We start from the raw sequence: 22,586 nt of genomic DNA, 5'->3' as shown, positions 1-22,586 counted from the left end.
GGATAGACCTGAGATTCTAAGTGCCCTTGTCCCTCTGCACTAGTAACTGGTAACACCTTCATGAGTTTCTGTCCAGATCTCCTCCATCTTCAGTCCTTTCACACCAGCTTGCTCAGGAGCAGTGGCTTCTCAGCCACTTGGAGTCCCCAGTGTCCAGTTCAGACTCCATATAAACTAACTTTCCATCTACTCCTCGCTGCCCACCCCACCTTCCCGTCCCTTTTCTTACCCCCTGTGATATCTGGTCTTCCTTCACTCCAAATTTCTGTGCTGTTCTGTATCTTTCTTACTTCCCCCCTCTTTTGTCTTTATTCTTAATTCATCTCCCTGCTTCCTTGATCTGCAATATCATAGCTCATAGTTCCCCCTTTAGTCTTTTACCTCAGCTTTTTATGATCCTCTTTCCTAACACCCTCATACACTGTCATCTCTGGCCCCCAGCCCCTAGTAAATCATTAAATCTCGCCCCAGTGTCCCCGATACTCAGAGCAGGCGGGGCTGCGGGGGCGGTCGCCAGCGGAAGCCGCCGCTCCAGCAGACACCGAGCTTGGCGCCCACGTTACTGTCTCCCAGGCCCATCTGTGCTGGAGGGAGCGGGGGTGGGAGGGGGGTAATCTGGGGGTGAAGAGGGGGAGGGGGTACTTGGGAGAATTGGTGACAAAGGCCTGAGAAAATTCTCTCACCTTTTTCTTTGCCAGTTCTCAGAGACAGATTTAGGTATCTACGAGGCCATGCAAAGCAGTTGGAACTGTAAACGGAGGCTTGGAATACCTAGGCCCCAGAATAGAGCAGGAGAGGGGTCTGGGGATGGGGGGGGGCAAGTTCTACATATTCTTAACAACCCTTCTCTTCTCATTGTTCCACATGGACTTCCAAGTGTAAAGGAATTTGAGTTTAAAGTAGGAAAAGGAACTAGGGTGCCGAGGGGGTATGAGCCATCAGGATGGGGGCTCACAGGTGTCTGGTTGAAGAAGATGGGATACGAACTGGTTAGGGGGCCATAAGATGGGGTGGGAGGCAAAGAAGAATTGGGCGGGTGAGAGGGAGGGAGATGGGCCGGGAGAAGACTGAGGGAGTGATAGAATGACCCAACAGAGAAACCAGAGGAGGCAGAGGGAGAAGGAAGGGATGGGGCCACAGTGAGGGAGCGGCCTGGCCTGGACACGGTATCCTGGGAAGAGGCAGTCCAGGAATGGTACTGGCCCCAAGGATTTGGGGGCTACCACTGTCCTTCCTTCTGATGTGAGGCTCCCCAGCTGTGATTCTTCCTAATTCTAGACCTGTCTCTTAATCCTCCTGGCCTTGCCCATGCCAGCACAAAGGGAGGGTTTAGCCACGAGCCTTTACCTGGCCAGGCTGACGCTAAACTGCCAGGGACTGGAGGTTTGTGTCCTCGAGAGTGGTGACCCAAACTCCATTGTCTGCCTGGATCACTGTTGTTGCCTTTTGTCCTACTTTCTAGGACATCTGAGCCAGAGAACACAGGGAGGCATAGACTGTAAGAACAGGAAAGCTTGAGCCAGTCAGCCTGCTGACCTGTTGAGGGCACTGGCCAATTCACACCTCGTTTGTTCTGGGCAAATGGGCCAAGCAACATTAGAAGCTCACAGGGCTTTTCTGGGGGTTAATTAAGGTGACACATGTAATAGTCTTAGTTCTGAGCATGGTATTCGATTAATGTAAATGACATTGACTCTTACTGTGTATTCAGGGCTATCTGGCTGTGTGAGTGCAACTAGGAATGTGTGTATCTGATTGGGATTGTTATAATCACAAGTCCATTTGCAAGCGTGTATCTGTATACGAGTTAGTATGCCTGACTCTGCACTTGCTATAGGTGACTTTGTGTCAGCACATATGTATGATTAGATAAATGGTTGTGTAGGCATGTGACTCCATGATGAAGAGTGAGGGAAGTATGTGGCTATTGACACCATTTCTGCCAGTGTATGTAAGCATCTGTGATCGTGTTGGCTCCAGACACCCCCGCTTGTCCTCCCTCCTCATGGAGACGTCATAACCCTAGGTGTCCCTCATTTCCTCACCCTGAGGGAACCGGAACCTGTGGGCAGGGGGTGGGGGTGGGTGCCAGTGAGGAGGTGTTTAAGCAGGAGCACATGTTCCCTCACAGACTGTGTATGGGAGGGGGAGCCCCTATCCTGCACACATCCCAAATCCTCCAGAGGAAGTGCTTCCCCCCTCGGCCTGTTCCTAGTTCCCTGTCTTATCACCATGGCAGCAGTTGCTAGGGGCTCTCATGGTTGCTAAGATCTGGGTGTGGGAGGATGCCAGGCCCTGTTGCTAGTAGAAACAGAATCCTGGAGGCAAGGAAGACTACCCCCACAGCTGCCATCTCTACACAGCAACAGCATTGGCTTTTGGGCTGCCCCTTTTCCCAAACTGAACCCATGATTTGTATGTGGCAGTATGCTGTGTGAGGAGGCTTTAACATGAAGCTGGGACTGTGACACCTTCTGAGGAGAAAGGAGGGTCCTCAGTCTGCCTATTACCACTTTTAAAGCCAGCAGCTCCCAAGAAACCCGAGGCTGCCTTATTCTGTCTCTCATCTCTCCTGCTGGTCTCCTGGGTGGCATTCATGGGGTTCTCCAGTGACTGGGTACTCATCTCCCGATGTTTCACCTGGGCATAGGGATGCTGATTCAAATGCAGACTGGCTCCTTGTGGTCAGACTCTCAGCATCTCATTTGATACATGCTTCCTGTTGACACAGGGACATAGGGTTGGTCCCACACTGGAACCCACCTTTGGCATCTGCTTGAGATACTGACTCTAGTTATAATCTTGGCCAAAGGAATACCTTGAATCCAGCCTCAACCTCAGCTTATGTCCTAGACATAGTTGAGCCCTAATTTTAATGCTAGACACTTAAGCTCATTGCCACCGTCACTTCCTATCCTTTTCAGTGACTGAGCATTGGACAGCGATCTAACTTCTTGCTACTTTTTGGCATCTCCATGAGCTTCTAAGCTTACAGTGATCAGTGGTAAGTACCTTTGGGGTCCAAAAGAGTTATTTTTCTGCTTTAGAATGGAGATGTCAATTTTAGAGCTGGCCAGCAGAGGGCGTGTAGCATCAGATTCTCAAGGAAAGCTTCCAAGAGCCTATTAGTGAACTAAAGAAGTTTTGGCTTTTTGAGATCTAAACTTTAAAATCATGTGCCTGCTTGAGCTTACAGATATATCTCCAGATCAGCTGGGAGGATACAAGAAGGTGCTCAATATTGACTGGCACCTCAGGTGTCAGAGGACCTGGTAAGGTATCTCGCCCTGAGTCTCAGCACTTCGTCAAATGTTTTGGTGGCATCACTGCCCTCCCTGGTACTCAGTTGTCCTTGGTTCTATTGAGAAGAACTTTGTATTCTCACAGTGCTCACCCCTCACCCGAGCTCTGCTTTTTTTTTTTCAAGACAGGGTTTCTCTGTGTAGCCCTGGCTGTCCTAGAACTCACTCTGTAGACTAGGCTGGCCTCGAACCAGAAATCCACCTGCTTCTGCCTCCCAAGTGCTGGGATTAAAGGCATACGCCACCACTGCCCGGCCTGAGCTCTGCTTTTAGAGACCCCTTCAGCTCTATAGATCCTATTGCCAAATGTGAGCCAGCTGCACCTGCCATGTCCACCCCCTCCAGGACCCATGCCTTTATGGGTTCTTCATCTGCTTTGTTTGATTCCAGCCACTCAAGGCTTTCAGTCTGTGCTACCTGACTCTGATGAGCCTGTTCCAGGAAGGTTGGGGTAGGAATGAACAAGATGGCTTGCCTCCCTTCCCTGATGAGACCTCTTTCCATGTAGCTTTAGGTTGCACTAGTTTTTTAAATTTTTTCTTTTTTGATAGCTAACTCATTTAAATCACTCATACCAAGTTAAAAACCACAAGCTTTTTTACCCTGAGGTGATGATTCATCTCTGGTCTATTACGGTTTTGGAAAAAAAACTTGAAATAAGTTAAATAAAAACATTTTGATGATACCTTTTGAATTTGAGGGCAGTCTTTGAGCTTGGAAACCTCTACATTTGATGTTTACTTAAAGTGGGAACAGAGGACAGCAGGTCTCTATCTGGCTGTGACTTCAGCACTGTGGACAGAGGCCACTGGCAGCACCTCCAGCTATGCCTGGGACTGCACAAGGGTGGGTGATGGAGCACAGCTCCCCGGGGAGCAGGGATCCTGGCTGTTCACTCTATACCTTGCATGTCTAAAGCACTTTCCTCTTATCAAGCTCATTCTGTTTTTGCTTTTATTTTTCTATCAGCTTAAAAGGCAGACATGACAGAGGCTGTGCTCTAGATCTTTACAGATGAGGAAATAGGTGTGCCAAGGCTGGATCCAGAGAACCCCGGGGAAACATGGAGTCAGGGAAAACACTGGGTCTAACCTGATGTTTGGAGAACTGAGTAGTACTGTTTCTCTTTGGGGGACGACTTTCTCAAAAGACAGAGGGAGTATCCTGAGCCGGAGCAGGACGGCTGGAAGCCTGTATGGAGGTGAACTTCCAGCAAGCCCTGGGAGCAAGAGGCAGCTGGTGAGAGAAATGGTTCTGGGAGGGAGGAAATCTCCAGCTAGGATTGCTGGATAGAATCTTTGTTGTTCAAGAGATACAGGGTTTTAATTTTTTAATTTCATATTTATTTTGTGTATGTATGCATGCTACGACACACATGGAGATCAGAGGACAACTATGGGAGTTGGTTCTCCTCATCTACCATGGGGATTGACAGCAAGTGCCTTTGCTCCCTGAAGCCGTCTTACCAGCCCAGGATCTAATTTTTATGCCTTTTGCTACCCGGATGCTCAGCTTCCTGAGTCTGGACTTAAGGAACTCATGTGATGTCATCAGACTTCCTGAGCCTGGTGGACACTCCCCACCCTATGAGAAGAGGTGTGGAAGCTGAGATGTGAAAGTTGTTTTGATGGTGAAAGCGTCAGCAATGTGGCTACAATCCTGGTTCCCTGTCTGCTTTGAGAGCTGGGAGGAGAGGTGCTAGACTACACTGTAACAGGTCCCTTGGAGTGCTTTGACAGGCACCACATGCATACACACACACATTGCTAAGATCATGGCCACTGAAGATGGACTGAAGGCTACAATGTCCTGTTTTATACTCAGGCCAGAACTGGTCATTGAAGGGACATGTCTGAGAAATGGGAGGATCCCCAAAACAATAGGAAGCAAGCAGCAGAAACAACATTGCAATCTGTTTATTATGGTTTCCGCAGTGCCCAGCCTCTGGGGGCTCCTGCTTGGAGTACTGTGGAGGCTGAGTCACAGGGCAGATCATGCAGCTGTAGACAGGAAGACAGGGCTTGGGGTTGGTCCCCTCTGATCACTGTCAAGTTACCTTCAGCAGAAAAGGTAGGGACAAGGAGCCAGAGGGCCATGGATCCTCAGTTACTGAAGGGCTCTCAGAGCCTTCCTCCCAGTGTGTTTGGTTGGAAATAAACCATGGATATCCCTTAATGTTTGGAGGCTAAACTTGAAGGCCTTTGCTGATTATGGATATAGGAAGGACAACCCTTTCTATTCCAACTAGAATGGAATGGGCTTCTTAATTATTTGTCTAGATAAGATGTAACCCGTGTCTCCAGGCTCTGGGCCCCTGGGGCATGCATTCCAGAGGGAAGTAACTTTTCTTTATTGTTGGTCTAGTGGGAATTCTGTAGCCTATCCTTTTCTTTACAAGGTTGCCAAACATAGTGGCAATAGGCAAGCAACAGCAGGAGGAGTGCTTGGCTCCACCATATTCCAGGGCTGAGCTGTGGGACCAGGCCATACACTGATCACGCCCACTCAAGAGCTCCTCTGTCTGGTCTGCAGCCAGAACGAGAGAGATATAGTGAGCTAACGAAACCCAGATGGCAAGGAGAACGTAGTGATTTGGCTCCACTGTAAATGGCAAGTTAGAAAGGGGCCATGGTTGCAGGTGCTGCCAGGATGTTCTGGAATTTTGGCATCAAGGTTGTTTGGCCTTTTAGTGCCAAGTACAGAATAGTCACATGCCACACAGTGACATTTCAACCAACGGCAGAGGGCATGTGCAATGGTGGTCCCATAAGTCATACTGCCTACTAATGTGGTGGCTGTTTGGTTTGTGTAAGAGCACTCTCTGATGCTTGCACTATGAAGATGCTGCCTAGTGATACAGTTCTCAGAATGGATTTCCAGAATGGAAATGGGTCTCTTAATCATCGGTTCAGACAAGACCTGCCCCTATTTCCATGCTCGGGGCCAGGAATGACTCTATACTCGTGTCTCCCTGTATACATATGCAGTGCACAACTGTGTATGTGCCTTCACTCTGTTGGCTGGAAGGAGACATGGGATAGCAGAGTCCGCTGCCAGTTCAAGTTTCATGCCTCAAGGCTGCTTACTTTTGGCTCTTCTGTAGTTGTGGCTGGATGGGCCCCTACCAGACAGCTTCTGCTGAGCCATTCTCCTCGCCTGGCTTCGTGATGCACTCTGGGAAGCTGTGATGCCTGCAATGACTATTGTGCTTTGGGCTAAGGCATGGGACAACCCTGGCACTCACTTCCCAGTGGAGTGCCCTCTTCCCAGGCAGCTGAATTCTGTGCTTTCTGTTTTGGTGATAGGAATGGGGGAACTCCAAGACTCGGCCACTTAAACAAGGTCCAGGTGACCTCCTGTAGGAAGCACTAGGGCCAGAAAGGCAAGTGTTTACCCTGTCAGCCCATTGCTTGGGCTAGGGGTAGAAAGAGGCAATGTATTCATGGCTTCTGCTGCAGCTTTTCTCAAAGGAAGAGCACTTGAGTTGAATCAGTACCTAGGAATGAGGAAACTGCTTCATCCCTGGGATACCATAGGGGCCATTGCTCAAACGTTTTGCTGGGGAAGGGTGGCCTCAGGGAAGAAGGCCAAGGGACAGACCTGGAGAGATGATGTAGCACTAAGCCACCCTCAGCAAGTCTGTCCCCACAGCTTTGCCGTGCCATCCTAATGTTTCCTTATTTAAATTGAATATAGGGAAGAGAACTTCTTGATGAAAACCAGGCTTGGGGAAGGTGGTCTTCAGAGAAGCATACATGTAACCCAAGCCTTCCTCGGTTGGAGTTCAGGATGGACGGTGTTGGGAAAAGCAATGATCTTAACTCTCGGCAGCCAAGATGGGAAAGACTGAAACATTTCTCATACCCTCATCAGAGCCAGACATTAATCTTTGCACTTGGCAGAATTTCAGACAGTCACAGTGACAGAAAGGCCTGGAAAGGGAATGAGTCTTACTAGGTTGATGAAAGTGTACCTCTATAAACACTGCAGGGGGATTCGGGGAGGCCACATTAAAGAGATTATAAACATTGGGTTGGGGCGGACTTCTGTAACAACAGACTAGGGAGCAATGGGCCCTCCCTTTGGAACACTAGGTGCTTGTGGAGAAGAGGTCAGCTGTCCTGTGCCGTCCTGGATAGAGAGGTGATCCCAAATAGGACTGGTCCTGCTGAGGATGAGCTGCGGGGCTGGCTCTGCAAGCCTCTGGACCCAGTCAGTCTGATTCAGCCTGTGGTCTTCTGCCATTCAACTGTACAGGAGCAAAAAACAGCTGCTCCAAAGTGGTAAGCATTGTCTTGGTCTGTAAAGGACCATAGAACAAAAGATAGACTCCCAGTATCCACAGCTGGGGAGTGGCAGAGAAACACTGTCCAATTCCCAAAGCCCAGAGATGGATTATCTCTGTTCAAAGTGCGGTTCAGCAGCCCACAGCCAGAGAGAGAGAGAGAGAGAGAGAGAGAGAGAGAGAGAGGGAGGGAGGGAGGGAGGGAGGGAGAGAGGGAGAGAGAGAGAGAGAGAGGGAGAGAGAGAGAGAGAGAGAGAGAGAGAGAGAGATGACCCATCGGAAGAGTGAGCAAGAGCCTCTGAATTTAACATGCTTTAATCTTCTCAATGGAAAACCCCAGGGTTGGCTGCTACAGGTGCAGTCCTTGAGCCCAGCAGGTTTGTGCTTTGTTTTTGACTCGATCAATAGCGGGCCATCTTACTGATCAGTCCTGGGAACATGGCCGAGTTGTTTTCATTGTTGTTTTGAGACCAAGTCTCACTTGTATAATCCTGGCTGGCCTAGAACTTGTATTTAGACTAGTCTGGCCTTCAACTCATAGAGATCCACCTGCTTCTGTCCCTCAAGTGCTGGGATTAAGGGTATCTACCACCATGCCCAGCTTTAAGTAATAATTTTTAAAAGCTGTGTGTTTCAAAATGAACCCACACATATCTCCTGTCTGCTTCATTTTGGTCCTAAATAATCCATCTCCAGCAGTACACCTCCCTGCTTCTAGGTCAGACAGGTCCTACAGAAAGAGAGCATGCAGGGCTCTCAGCAAGGCTTGGCTGGTGATGCCCATGGCATCTGAGCCTTTCAACACTGAGCAGCGCGCTCCTTTTTCTAAAACCATCCACTTTAGTACAAGTGCTTCCAGCAGTGAAGACAATGCAGGCTTCTGCAGGGCTTGGCTCGATTCTCTCTTGAAGAACTAGCTGTCAGAACTGGCCATACCTAAGTCGTCTGGTTGAAAATAGAAATCAGAACCTGGATCCCCAGGTCTTAGGGCTGACCCACACCCATGTACTGACTTGAGAGCTTCAGAACTAGGTCAAGCTTGCTACACCCATAGTGTTCTCCACTTGTCCACAAGGTCCTCTCAGGCTAGCTCCATCTCCTAGCACAGAGGGGAAGACCTGGAGTGAGCAGCAGGGAGAAACAGCAACTGGGGCAAGGGAGAAGAACACACTGTCCCCCTTCTGACGATGACTAGAACTTCTTGACAGTTGAGATACAAATCTTCTCAGGCCTTTGTTGTCTCTTCTTAAAAAGCACAGCTGCTTAGGTATTCTGCAGAGCTCCTCTAGGCTATGTAAGAGGCTGGCTTCCCGCCATACCATGCCACATTTCTCTGTCTGTGGTTGAGTTGGACTGGAAAGCAGGAAAAGCCTGGGTTCTCTTTTTTGCATCCTCATCAGCCTCTGAGGCCTCCACTCAGGTTAAAACATCGCACACACAGAGATTCCTGCCAGTGTATCTGTTCCTCTTGGGTCCCTAGAGCTTTGGACCATTTGAAGAATAGGGACCAGGAGTCTCATCTTGGTTTTCCTGTTCTGCTAAGGACTTGTGAAGTTGGGTAACCTGCTTGAAAAGTTCCTAGAATTCTGGGTCTCTGGAGAGACTGTCTCCACTTTCTCCAGGTAGAAATCCACAAGCTAGTTTCCTTCTCTATCACAAGGAATCAGAATTTAAACACAAACTTCAGGATGGCTTTGAACTGTTCTCCCAGCATGGCACACCTGAGGGACATACAGACACTTACGAATAACAGTGGTCATCACTGAAGGGGGGTTCCATGTGGGCAGGGGGCCGCTCAGCATCTCCTGGAGGGAAAGTGAATTTAATCTCTTTTTCTTTCTCCTGGGAATCAGAACTGGCCAATAAAAAGAGTGAGAAGAGACCCTCTTATCTAAAGCAGGGGGGTTCAACAAAGGGATTTTGGTCCTTTTTCACTGAAGAAAGAACCAGGAGTTTGAAGGCATGGATATCTAGGCATGTGTGTGGCTGTATGTGCATGTGCACATTTGTATGCATGAGGTGGCAGGTAGTTCTATGATGTGAGGGCAGGAGGTGGTCCATAGCAGCTAATGCCACAGCTCTCAGGGCTTCTCAGTGTGGCAATACACATACTGCCGTCTCTGTTGTGAGGGGAACGGTGGCTTCAGTGCCATAAAGCTTAATGACAACTTAAGATGTTGGCAGTGTCCCATTCCCATGAGTCTCAGTGCCAGAGGTTGGTAAAGGAAAAAGAAAGGAAAGAGAGGTTGCCACCGTCCTGGAACTGAGTTTCTCTCTCCCACCTATCCTGGGGGCTTCAGGTGGATCGCTCCACTGTTAGGACGAGCAGCCAAGATGTAGACGACATTCTCTCTTAGGAAGGTGGGCCAATCCACATATCTGCAGAGGGAGAGAACAGGTTTGCAAGGCTAGGTACAGATCCTGAAGGCCCAGAAGGCCCAATCCCAGTGGCAGTTTGCCTTGGACTGGACAAAACTCAGGGGAGCTTGCCCCTTGACTACTATGGTTAGGGCTGGCTCTGCTACAAAGTTAGCAGATCAACTAACTAGAGACCTGGGGTCAAATGTGTTCTTTTGGAGCCTGGTTTCTAGGATGAACATTTGCTACTCTGGGGTAGAAGTGGTAATGCCTTCCTTTATTTACATGGGCGTTATGCCAGTGGGGCTATAGACAGCAAAGAAGAGGTTCAACTCACCTGGACTCCTGCTCTGTGGGCAGCAGGGCCTTCTCCGGACTCTTGCTACTGCTGGCAGCTGGGCTGCTGCTGTCTGCTATAGGACCCACATGGCTGATGCTGCCAGGCACAAGAGCGTGAGATTAGCAGTGGGACAGCAGCAGGCCCTGACTCCTCCCAAACTCTGGTGAACCCATGGACCTAGCCATGCTTGTCCAGTCTTTCTGAGATGGGGCAGCAGAGAATTTAGGACAGAGGCAGTCCCACATACTGTCAGTAGGATGCTGCCCTCTACCTAGTTCACAGGCAGATCTTCTGCCAATAGGATGGAAAAGACACACATGTTACACCATGTACCTCCAGGTAGAAGGAGGAAGAGGGAGGGCTGAGGAAGAGGGAGGGCTAAGAAAGAGGGGCTAAGAAAGAGGGGCTAGGCAGGGCAGGGCTGGTGAGGAGCAGACCTGACACTGCAAGAAGGAGCCTCTACAAGGCGTTTGCAGAACCAAGAGTGCCGGGCATGGTGGCACTCTGCCTCGCTGATGGTGCTCCCTCTGCCTCGTGCCAGGAAGGTGGCTCTGGCTCGTTCCCTCTCCTTGACAGTAAGAAGCCTCAACAGAGAGTTCTGGAGAAGAAGAGATAAGTTAAGGTGTTAAGGTAAAAATACCTTGAAAACTACTGAGAATTGCACTTCCATTACAAACCTTTGCTGCCCTCCTTAGAAGTTCCCAGGGCCTTTTTGATAGCCTGACATTTTTAGAGGGGTCCGGAACAAGCCAGTCTTCTTAAGCAGTTTCCTCAGCCCTGGTCACTGGTCATCTGTCACTAGATGGACCTGGAACCCTTTCCTGATACATGCTCTTGCTTAGACAGTTCCCTGACATGCCAAGCATGCATCTTAGGCCTCTGTCACCCATGGACATTCACTACTGCCACCCTCACCTGGGGACGCAGCTGCTGCAGCAGCAGGAGGGACTCGTGGGACAAGAAGTCGGACCACTCTACGTGACCCCGATGCTCAGGGTCCAAGGCTGCAAACTGGCGGGCTGCCTGCTCCTCTTGCTCATCAGTCAGGGCCCTGTTGCTGTCTCCTCGCTTTGCTGCTTGGTGGCGGTAGCGCACGAAGTCCTCCAGTGTCAGGGAGCAATCTGTGGGAGGCACCCTTGCTGTCCACGGCCACCTTCCTCAGCCTTGGACACCTTCACTCCCTCCAAGGTACCCTCAGAGCCCCCGCAGCCCCAGTTCTTGTCAAGTTATGCTCCCACAGCCAGAGGAGCTCGGGGGTGCTGTGGTGGGAGTGGGTGCCTCTGCCGGCCCATAGCTCTGGAGCAAGGACTTGTTCACCCTTACTTCCCAAATCCCACCGTCCACCCCAGGAGCGATCAAAAGGAATGTGCCTGGTTAGCTCAGCAGTGCCAGCTGGCTTACCAGGGATGACTTTACAGCGCTGAAAGGTCTCTGTAAGGCTGTACATCTCCTCCTCAGTAAGCAGCAAGTTAAGGTTGTCCTGGAAGAAAGTAAAAGCAGAGTTAGTGGCCACACAGGCCAGTAACAAATGAAAAACTCACATGGATGGAAACAGCATCTCCACCAGAGAGGAGGTAAAACCCCCGATCCGAACCATCCAGCCTCTGTCAAGGAGACTGCGATGCCAGAAAGAGAGAAGATCTGCTGGGAGCTGTGTGACTCTGGGACAAATCCCCGCTAGATTCCAGATAGCCTGGCTTGGGCCCAGTCTCTTTATTCAACACCTGCTTCCAAGTTAGCCTGTGAGCTGACCTGGGAATGCCACAGAAGCATCTCCCAAAGCTGCTGTGGGTGTAAGGAGAGCTGGGTCTGGTGCAGGTCCCAGCTCCATCTGTCAGACGCTCAGTGTGTATTTATTTTATGTACACTGGCTTTGTGGCCAGGCTTAAAGCACATTATAGTTATAAAAAACAAATAGCCCTGCTTCTAGTGGGTTGTGCAACTTTAAATGGCTCGAGGATGGTTTTGAAATGTCCCTAAACAAAACGAATTTCTATGGCGTCATAGAAGTTTAGTTACGAAAAAAGCACTGAGGTCTTTCTTTGTTAGCATTACTATGGAAGGTTCTTCATAACGATTAGTTAACTGTTCTCCTAAAATAGCAGCCAAGAGCAGACTTAGACATCTCATGAGTTTCATAAGCAACCTGATGATTCTGTCAGTGAACACCCATTGAGCACCTGGCGAGTACTGGGCACATAGCGTGTGCACAGCACTGGGATATGTGGTACTCCGAGTGGCTGCTATGTGTGTGTGTGAAGGGAGTCAGGAGAACTAGAAATGAATTGTGAAGCTCCTCGGATGCTCTTGATGGAGCCCCGTGACTCAGGCCTTTATTCTAAGGACACGTTATTCCTTTGTTATGAGGAGACACAGAGGGCCAGCTGCCATGGTCAGACATCTGACTTCTGTGGAAAATGGATTAGAAGACAAAATCTGGCAGTGTGGAGAGCAGCCAGGTAGCTGATACAGTGGCACAGGTAAGAAAAGAATGAGTGGCTGAATCCAGGGAACAGGGAAGGGGAAGAAGCGAGAGATGTCAGAGGTCATCTGAACCTGCTGATTTGCAGATGGTGAGGGGTGAGGGTACCGGAAGAGCAGGGACTGGGAAACTGGTGAATGATATTACTGTTCGCAGAAACAAGGAATGGAGAAAGAGCAGGTTTAGGCAGAAGAATCAATTAATTTGGGGGGACATTCTGAGCATGAAGTACTGGTGAGACATCAAGATAAATAAGCCTCTGAGACAGGAAATTTAAGTCTGGGCACAGATATGGGCATCGTTAATATTTAGATAGTGGGTTATAGGACAAAGTCATGCAGAGGCAGTGAATACAATGAGAAAGACAATGAAATCTTGAGGAATACTGCATTTAGAACTGAAACAAACTACAGGTGCAGAGAAAGAATGGTCAGAGAAGGCTGGAAGAGGCTGGGAGTACTGGGTACCAAGCCAAGACAATGGCATGATGTAGCAGTGTTGCTAGCAGCGGTCAGACATGTATAGGGGGTTTTATTATTTGGAAACATTTTCTCTAGTTTGGATATATTGTATAAATTCTAGAAAATACATAACTGCCAGGAGAAAGAGGAGGAAATAAGGAAATGTTAAATATTTTATTCAAAAGAGCTGACCAAGAAGATGCCTGAGAAGTAGTCAGAAGACCTTTGATGACCTCAATACAAGCCAACTCAACAAAGTACTGAAAGTGGAGGTCACATTGGAGGTGAGGTCAGGAGACAGTGGAATGCTCTTGAGATATATGACTGTGAATGGAGGAGAAAGAAAGGGGTGAACTTGGAGGAAAGGTGTGCAAAAGGCCCGTGGAGATGGTGGAGGCAGCTGGACCCGAGCAGAGCTGAGAAGGAAGCAGAGTGTTCCCGGGAGACAGCAAAGGGACAGGATTGACCCAGGCTCATGCTGGCAGCACACTGGCAAGCAGGGTTGCTGTAAGTCAGGTGGTAGCGTGTGTGTGTGTGTGTGTGTGTGTACAGTTTGGGCAGAGGAGGAGGGGAAGACTGTAGAGCAGAGTCTGGTGTGGTATATTCTACAGGGACGGCATTTCAGTAGCTGAAGTAATTTGTAGGCTTCATTTTGTGGATTAGCCATAGATGGAGAGTCAGAAAGTAGCACATATCTACTTTTTGCAGACAGCAGAAGAAGACAGTTGCCAGCTGGTCCTTACACAGAACCAGAGAGCAGGGAAGATATTCGTACAGCAGGCAGGAAAGACTGGGATTCCACTCAGGCTGATGATAAATGGCTGTGTGTCTGGCTTTCAGCAGAAGCCTTAGATCCTTTCTGCCATTAGCAGTTGGAAGGCATATATATATATATTTATTCAGAACTTTTGCAGAGTTCTGAATCAATGCAGTGTTGCTCTTCAATTCACATAATGATCACTTCAGAGATGAAGAACAAAGGCTTCTAACAGGCCGCAGGCAGGTCACATGAGGACCACAGGACTAAGTGTTTTCCTGTGACAGAATCTCCCTCTGCTGGAGGCAAGCTTTTCAGGGTGCCAGGTTGGTTTCTCAGATGAGTACAAGGAATGACAGCCATAGACTTTTAGAGAAAGCAGTGCCCTATGCAGAATTACGCCTGATTGGTTAGGCCTATTCTTTTTATGATTCTTAACTGAGCGTGGTTTGCTCCCTTTGGAGCACACTTGGCAAGGTCTGGTGTGTTACATTTAGGCTTGTGAGCTACTGGGCATGTTTTTTTAAGTGCCATATAGTGCACCTCACAACAAAGACCTGATTTTCTAGCTCCAGGACCCTTGTATGTACTATTAGAAAACCCCCTTAGGTCGCTGCTTAGAAACAGTCATTTTTAAGACTAGGCCTCTGGGAAGAATGCCAAGTTTTCCCACTGCCCTGCAGCCCAGACTCACACAGTAGTAGCAGCTCCAGCCTGTCTCTGTATGGGCCATCTCGGTCACCTCCACTGCACTGTCCCCTTGGAGGTAGCCCATGCGGCGCAGGCAACCATCGTGGAAAACCCTGGTGCAGACTCTACATGGGAAGAGGCTCTCAGCGGTCCAGACTTCACAGATATCACACATCTCATCGTTGACAACCTTGCAGGAATGAGAAGGGTTTGAAAGTACAGATAGCAAGATTCCACATGGGATGGGTCTCTCTAGGGCCACAGTGAGCTGTAAGCATTCTTTCTGGTGGACAAGCACCAGGTAGCTGCTTAGGGCTGTTACTGTTTCTCAACAGGGATTCTATTAGCGTTTTATAAAGAATAATCTGTGTGAGTGATTGTCCCAAGCATTATATGACATTTAACACCCCTACCTCTCTTGATACCACATACCTGTAGAAACTCCCAGCCACTGTATCTTACCCCAGTTTCCCCTTCTCCATTTCCTAAATGTCCCCTCCAAGGAAGGCTTAGTACCCTCTGTGCTGAGTCTCACTTCGACCACACCTAGCTTTCCTTGTCCTGGTTTTTCATCCTTATAAAGGCTAAGACAGGGAAATCTTGCCTTAATAGAACACTCACAGGCTCCCGGGGTTCCAAGCCGATATCTGGAGGTTTGTCATCATCCAGCTTCCGGGTGGGGCGGATGAAGGCAGGGGGTGTGAATCGACTGGTCCTGTCAAACTCCTCAGGCTCAACTCCACGCCCATCTCGGAGCCGCTCCCAGGCTGCACGGTTGATACTGCTCTCTTCCTGGACCACGGGGGCACTTGCCTCTGCTTCCTTCTCCTCCTGTACTTCCTGAACAGAGCCCTCCACAGTGCCGCGGCGGGACCCTGGCGGCTCACCCCCACGTCTGATGGAAGGTCTGTCCCGTAGCCCATCCTTGAAGGCTGACACAGCCAGGCTCACCTTCTGCACCTGCTCCACTGTCTGCCGCTTCGACATCAACACCCCCATGGCTCTGTGGACAAAATCATGGAAAAGGCAGGTACTATTATATAGTGTCATCATGGCTCCTAGTAGCAAGGCATACTGGGAAGAGCACACGCTAAGACGTCAGAAGACTCTGGTTCTGCTTCTGACTGGCTAGCTAGTTTTGGTTTTCCCTCTTATAGGATGAGGGTTATCTGTTCAGCACACTGCATAGGCCTGTCATGAGGATAACATAAGGAAACAAACTTGGACGGTTGATACGGCACTACAGTAGAAAGCGTGTGCTGAATGCACAAAGCCCTGGGTTTGACCTCAGCAAAACATTTGTGTGTGCATGCACACATAGAAAGACGCACATGCACACACACAGACACACATGCACATATACAGGCACACACAGACGAAAGTACAAAGGCACAGACACATGTGCACACACACAGGCACACACACAGACACATGCACACACAGACATACAGGCTGATACAGACATACATGCACACACACAGAGACACACAGAGCACACACACACTATATACAAGAAAGAAAAGGTTAAATAGTGTTTAATTAAGTAGATAGTACTATACATATGTGTGGTGGTATCTGCCTTCCTTGTTATTTGAGAGCTGATTTAGCCCAGGGCATCAGTTCTCTGCTACGTTGAGGTGGTTGGGACTCCAGATGCTAAGTTTTAACTCTCCCCTAAATGGAGGCTCAACACATTGCAGGTTTTCTGATTGAAAGAAAACACCTCCAGGAAGTACTGTGCACAGTCCACCCAGGGTCTGTCCTCATTGAGGTGCTGGCTAATTTTCCAGCCAGAGTGAATGGATTTCTATTTTTGGAAGACTTCTGAATCAGGCACTCATGAAGCTGTCACCTCCGTGTATGTGGCCAAGGTCACAAACACCCCTCTGTGAGTCTCTCACAGACGGTAAGCCTGTCTATCCACGTTCTCTGGTAGGTGCTTTGCTCCCCTAAGAGGTTATTCATGTTACGCTCACATCTCCATCTCTGCCTTTACACTGTCCAAGGTCTGTAACTTTTCACAAGTTAAAAGGAGTCCTCCTCTGCAGGACCAGCGTGGGAAAGCGAGGACGTGACACTGCACAGTGCAGAGCCGGTCTTTTCCTTTCTACTCTGAGAGCTCAGTGGGAGTCGGCTGCGGAATGCGTGCTCACAGTAAGCAGAGCACAGTCCGTTTTAACCTTGCCCTTGGCACACTCCAATCAAGGATTATAGAACAGTACGCGTTCATGTCACTCGTCGTAGGAAATGGAGATGGGACAGCATCACACCACTCAAGCCTTTAAACATCAGACTCCAAAGAAGCAAGCAGAACTCCAGGCCACCTATCCATGCACTGGGATAGCCTTCTCTCACAGAAATGAAGTATTGGCATACACTGAACACGGATGAGCTTCAAAGGAGATATTCATGTGAGAACACAGGTTCTGTGACTCCATTTGTGTGAAATGTCCAGTAAATCTAGGGAAATAAAATAGATTAGTGCTTCCCTAAGTCTGCAGAAAGGTTGTGGGTGGGTGTGGCTGCTGCTCGGTCTGGCCTTATTTGGGGGTCAGCAAAGGTGTTCATTCTAATGTTGAAGTGTGGTGACGACTGCATCACTGTACATATGTTAGAAATAATCTAGTACTGCACTTTAAATGGGTACATTCCATGGTACAGACTATAGAGCAATCAGGCTACTTTTAAGGATTTAAAAAAAAATTGTGAGACTACACTACCGGGTCACAGTGGACCTCAGGGAATGCATGAGAAGCCGTCTTCAGTTTATTTTGGGGAAAAGGTGGCAGTGGGTAAGAGGCAAGATAGAGACAATTAGAAGACACACTAGCCCAGGTAAGATGGTGAGGCTTTCAACTGAAGTAAGAGCAGGCATGGCACTGAGTGCATTTGTCACCATGGAATAGAGTTAGAGAATTTTACGGATAAACTGGTAACTGATTGGCTTAAGGATGGAATAGAAGAGGGCGGTATTAAATAAAGTAAAAGAATGGCCAGAGAGTTGGAAATAAGGGAGAGGGATCATTGGATTTCGTGCATGTTAAATTAAAGACATCCCTGGGACACTCTGGAACATCTACAGCAGCGTGGATGATTTCAATGGCTTTCTGCAGCCTTCAGGATAGAATAGGACCTGCGCCTTTACGTTGTCTTATGAGGTACATACACTTGGACTTCCTGCCTGTCTCCATGTTATGAGCTCTGCTAGCTCTGCTATGTCTTTATTTGACATGGTTTCTCTATTTTTGGGAAACATGAACACTCCAATTACAGCCTGCCTACTCTTTCCAGCTTGCTCGAATGCCCTTCCTTTGGGGAAATCACTGCAGACTCCAGGCTGGAGTGCTTCCGGGGCCATGCTCTCCGCTCCAGAGCACTTACTTTCCTCACCACGTGTTTAATGGGATGATTATCTGATCAATGCCAACTCCCTCTGACTACTTCACCCTAAACAATACCTACCTCCACCCTGGTGAGATATCTGGAATGTAAGAGATGTTAACAAACATTTTTCAAAGCCAGGCCTGGTGCCTGTGATTCTAATACTCAGGGGTGGGGGCAGGGGTGAGGCAAGATGACTGCTGTGAGTTTAGAGCTAGCCTGGGTACAGAATAAGACATTGTCTCAAGAAAAACAAAACTAAAGGCCGGGAGAGGTGGCTCAGTCTGTAAAGTGCTTGCTAGGCAAACATGAGAACCTGAGTTGGACTCTTAGCTCCCCAGAAAAAGCCAGGTGTGTTGGTGTGCATGTGATCACAGCATAAGGAAATGAGAGAATCTGTCTGCAGCAAATCTAGCCTAGTCCACAAGTCCCAATGAGAGACACTGTCTTAATAAACAAGGTGGATTGCTCCCAAGATGACACCCAAAATTGGCTTTGTGGCCTTCAAATACAGATGCACACACACACACACACACAGAAAATCCAAACCAAATCTTTTCAGGTAATTGTCAAGAACTTGCTTTTCAGGCTGGTGAGATGGTTCAGTGGTTAAGAGCACCGACTGCTCTTCCAGAGGTCATGAGTTCAAATCCCAGCAACCACACGGTGGCTCACAGCGTGCTATGCCTGGTGACGGCCATATATTCTTTCTAGAACTATCTGATGTTTGTGTGCATCCCAGTGATACACATCTCTACCATGCAACTTACTGTTACCAAGAAAACTCATATTCCCATTTTTAAAAGACGGGGTCTCACTTGGTTGTCCTGGAGCTCACTATTCACACACCTCAGATTCACAGAGATCCTCCTGCCTCTGCCTCCCGAGTGCTGTCATCATACCTGACAGAAACCCATATTCTTAAATTGGTCATCTGAGAAGACCTGCCTTTTCCAATTGTTAGTTTATAAAATTTAAGATACGACTCAAAAGAATAAAAAACCCTGATATAAAAAACTAATGAATTTACTGTCTATCAGTAACTGTCTTACAGGGTCACAGTGGCAAAGGTTTATTGAAAAGGTCTAGGAATTTGTGCCTTAGTGGACAAATTATTTTTAAAAATAATTTTATTCTCATGAGTGTTTTGAGAGCATGTCTGTCTGGTACCACCTGCATCCCTGGAGCCCTCAGAAGCCAGAAAAGGGCATCAGATTCCCTAAAGCTGAGGTTACAGATGGCTGTGAACCATTATGTAGGTGCTGGGAACTCAGCCCAGTTCCTCTGGAGGAGCAGCCAGTGTTCTTAATTACTGAGCCATCTCTCCAGGCCCTCAAACTAAATTCTGATTAAAAATACTTTCCTCCTTCCAGTTGAAAAAAAAAATCAGGACAGGAGAGACATTGCAGCCGTTAAAACTCACACGGCTCTTGCATGGGGCACAGGCCTCAGTCTCGGCACTGTCGTGTGGCCGTTTGTACACACCTCTGACCTCATCTCTAGGGGACTGGATACCCCCTGCCCTCACAAGCACCTGCTCTTACACGTTGATTCTCCCAAACAAATAAATACAAATTTCTGCCTGAAACTTGATGTGCCAGGGTAGGGGGAGCCACACCCTCTCAGAAGAGAAGGAAAGGGGGTGGGGAAGGGTCTCTGAAAGGGGGACTGAGAGGGGCAGCATCTGGGATATAAATAAATAAATAATCACAAAAATGAAGTTTTTGTTTTGTTTTTTTAAAGATGCTTTGTTCCTAACATTAAAAAGAAAAAAAAATGGACAGCACAGGCCAGGGAAGAGTCAAGAGTGTGACAAACACTGAGGTAAAAGTGTGTTGCTGTGGACAGAGGTCCAAAAGATGCAGCCCATTCATGAACGGGGCATGCTGCAGACCAATGACAGACCCGTGGGCTGGCTACTTGGCTCCCAGTCGGTGGGACTGTTTGGGAAGCCTTGACGGAGGAGGTGTGTCACTGGGGGGGGGGTGGGGTGGACTTTGAGGTTTCAAAAGACTGGACATTCCCAGTTAGCCCTCCCTGCCTTCCTCTTGTAGACCAAAATGTGGGCTCTCAGCTGCTTCTCTAGCCGTCTGTCGCCATGCAGTTGGTCACTCCTCCATCACAGACTTTATCCCTCTGGAATCATAAGCCCAACTAAACTCTCTCTTTCATACGTTTTATACATGGTAACTTACCACAGCAATAGAAACGAAACAAACTCAGGATCTAAGTTTTAAAGAAAGGATGTAGGTAGTTTTCACATTTTCTATTCTATATTTTCCAGTTTCCCTACCTCTCCCCTTTCCTTAGTTGGCAACTAACTTTAGTTTGAGATATTTTATTGCTTTGGACTATCTGCTAAAGCCCTGCTGGGAGCATGTATTCTTGGGCATTTTGAGCATTCATGTTCTTGCATTCATGTACAAGCTCAAATGACCTAATGAAAGTACTCAGGGTTCTCAGTGGGGTTCTCAGTGTGCCTATGACCCCAGCACGGCCCAGATGCCTCACCGACAATAGCTGTGCTCTGTTAGGCAGGAAGGACTGGAGATACGCGCACCAAGCAGGGGACGCCAAACAAACACACAACTCTTCCCTGCTACTTTTGTTTCCTTTTAAGGAGATTTATTTATTTTTATTTTATGTGTATGTGTGTTGTGTCTACATGCATGCCTGTGTACTACATATGCATTCACATGTATGCCTGTGTACTACATATGCACTGCCCAAAGAGGCCAGAAGAGGGCGTGAGATCCACTGGAACTGGCGTTACACCAGTTGTCAGCCATGTTAGGAATCCAACCCAGGTCCTCTGTAGAGTATCCAGTGTTTTTAACCACTGAGCCATCTCTCCAGTCCCCATCGCTGCCATTTTCAATACAGGCATTCATATATCCAGGTCCACTGTTTTCCTGTTATACGCTAAGTGGGATGCTTTCAATTTAAAAAACAGATCAGCTGAAGATGGAACCCAAGACCTCAGGAATGTTAGGTAAACATGCTAACAAAACGCCATATACCCATCCCTAATTTTTAATTTAATTTAATTTTTTATTTCAATGCAGAGTAAGAAGTACATTTTATGAGGAAATACTGTATATAAAAGTATTTATTTGTGAACTTGTAACTGAACCCAAAGATTAGGGATGATTTTTTAAAAACTATATGTGATGGTTCCTGATAATTCTCGTTTTATTAAAACTACCCCAGGGGACTGGAGAGATGGTTAAGAGCACTGACTGCTCTTCCAGAGGTCCTGAGTTCAATTCCCAGAAACCACATGGTGGCTCACAACCATCTGTAATGGGATAGATACAATGCCCTTTTCTGGTGTGTCTGAAGACAGCTACAGTGTACTCATATACATAAAATAAATTTAAAAAAATTAAAAATAAAACTACCCTGCTAATGATTCTCTACAGTGATTTGGAGTCATTGAAAAAAAAACTAGTGTCTATTAATTGTACAAATGAATGGATTCCATTGTGACTTTTCATACATGTAATAGAATGTACTTTGAACTCTGAATTGCCCTTTTTCATCCTTCTCCCACTGGTCATCTTCTCTTTATAAAAATAATCCCCTTCTACTTTCATAACTGTCATAACATCTATATTCTGCATATCAGAGAAAATGTGAAGTATTTAAGTCTGTCTTATTTGCTTGACTTGACGGTCTCTAGTTCTGCTCATCTTCCTGTAAATATTTTCCACTGCCTGATGGCTAGATAAAACTCCATTGTATATAAATCTACATTTTCATTTCCCGCTCACCTGTGGATGGGCATCCCTTAGCTCAACTACCGTGAAGAGCACCACAATAAACGTGAGTGTGGCTGGGCATTTAATTCCAGCACTCAGGAGGCAGAGGCTGCCTGCCAGTCTCTGCTAAGTTTGAGATCTGCCTGGTCTACACAGGAGCTCCAGGTCAGCCAAGTCTAATAGTGAGATCTGTCTCAAAACAACAACAAAAAACGGTGTACAGATAGCTCTACTTTTTTTTTTTTGCTTTCAGCCAGAGTTTCTGCGTAGCTCAGGCTGGTCTGGAACTCACCCAGGTTGACCAGGATGTTGGGGGTTCTCCTACCATAGCTTCCTAGGTGTTGGGGTCACAGGCAAATTTCACTATGCCTGGATTAGTTATCTCCGGTGTATGCCAGTTTAGATTCCCTCAGGCACATAACTCAGGAGCGGATAATACGGCAGCCTCGTTTTAGATTTTTCCTTTTTAGAACCTCTATGCTTATTTCCATAGAGACTGGACTAATAACTGAATAGCTGTGCTGGCATTTGCTGTTTGTTTTCATGGCGACAGCCATTATGATGGGGGTGAGGTGACACTCAGTGTAGTTTAGATTTGTGTTTTCCTGGTGACTAAGCATGGTGAACACTTCTTTTATGTATTTATTTTCTGTATAAATATCTTTTGAATGTCTTTTGAGACATTTGTTCAATTCATTATTTTTTAGGGGTAGAGTCAGGGTGTCTCTCTCTCTCTCTCTCTCTCTCTCTCTCTCTCTCTCTCTCTCTC

The 22,586-nt window shown here is 47.7% G+C and overlaps 1 protein-coding gene across 1 annotated transcript in view; it reads right to left on the bottom strand.

The window, feature by feature from the left end:
• Positions 1–9,360: 9,360 nt before the first annotated feature.
• The window catches only part of Phf24 (PHD finger protein 24), an 18,134-nt gene continuing 4,908 nt past the window's right edge, over positions 9,361–22,586 (bottom strand). Inside the window, exons 2-8 of the mRNA XM_028779139.1 lie at positions 15,297–15,678; positions 14,680–14,865; positions 11,687–11,765; positions 11,201–11,406; positions 10,723–10,883; positions 10,283–10,381; positions 9,361–9,966 (exon numbers count right to left, since the gene is read on the bottom strand). Coding sequence (XP_028634972.1) covers positions 9,870–9,966; positions 10,283–10,381; positions 10,723–10,883; positions 11,201–11,406; positions 11,687–11,765; positions 14,680–14,865; positions 15,297–15,674 — 1,206 coding nt within the window. The 5' untranslated portion in view covers positions 15,675–15,678 and the 3' untranslated portion in view covers positions 9,361–9,869. The remainder of the gene's footprint in view (positions 9,967–10,282; positions 10,382–10,722; positions 10,884–11,200; positions 11,407–11,686; positions 11,766–14,679; positions 14,866–15,296; positions 15,679–22,586) is intronic.

The sequence above is a fragment of the Grammomys surdaster genome, unplaced genomic scaffold (genome assembly GCF_004785775.1).
Source record: "Grammomys surdaster isolate TR1022 unplaced genomic scaffold, NIH_TR_1.0 344, whole genome shotgun sequence".
NCBI lineage: Eukaryota > Metazoa > Chordata > Mammalia > Rodentia > Muridae > Grammomys > Grammomys surdaster.
Note: the sequence above shows the minus strand (reverse complement) of the source record. Positions and strands in the feature narration are given on the sequence as shown.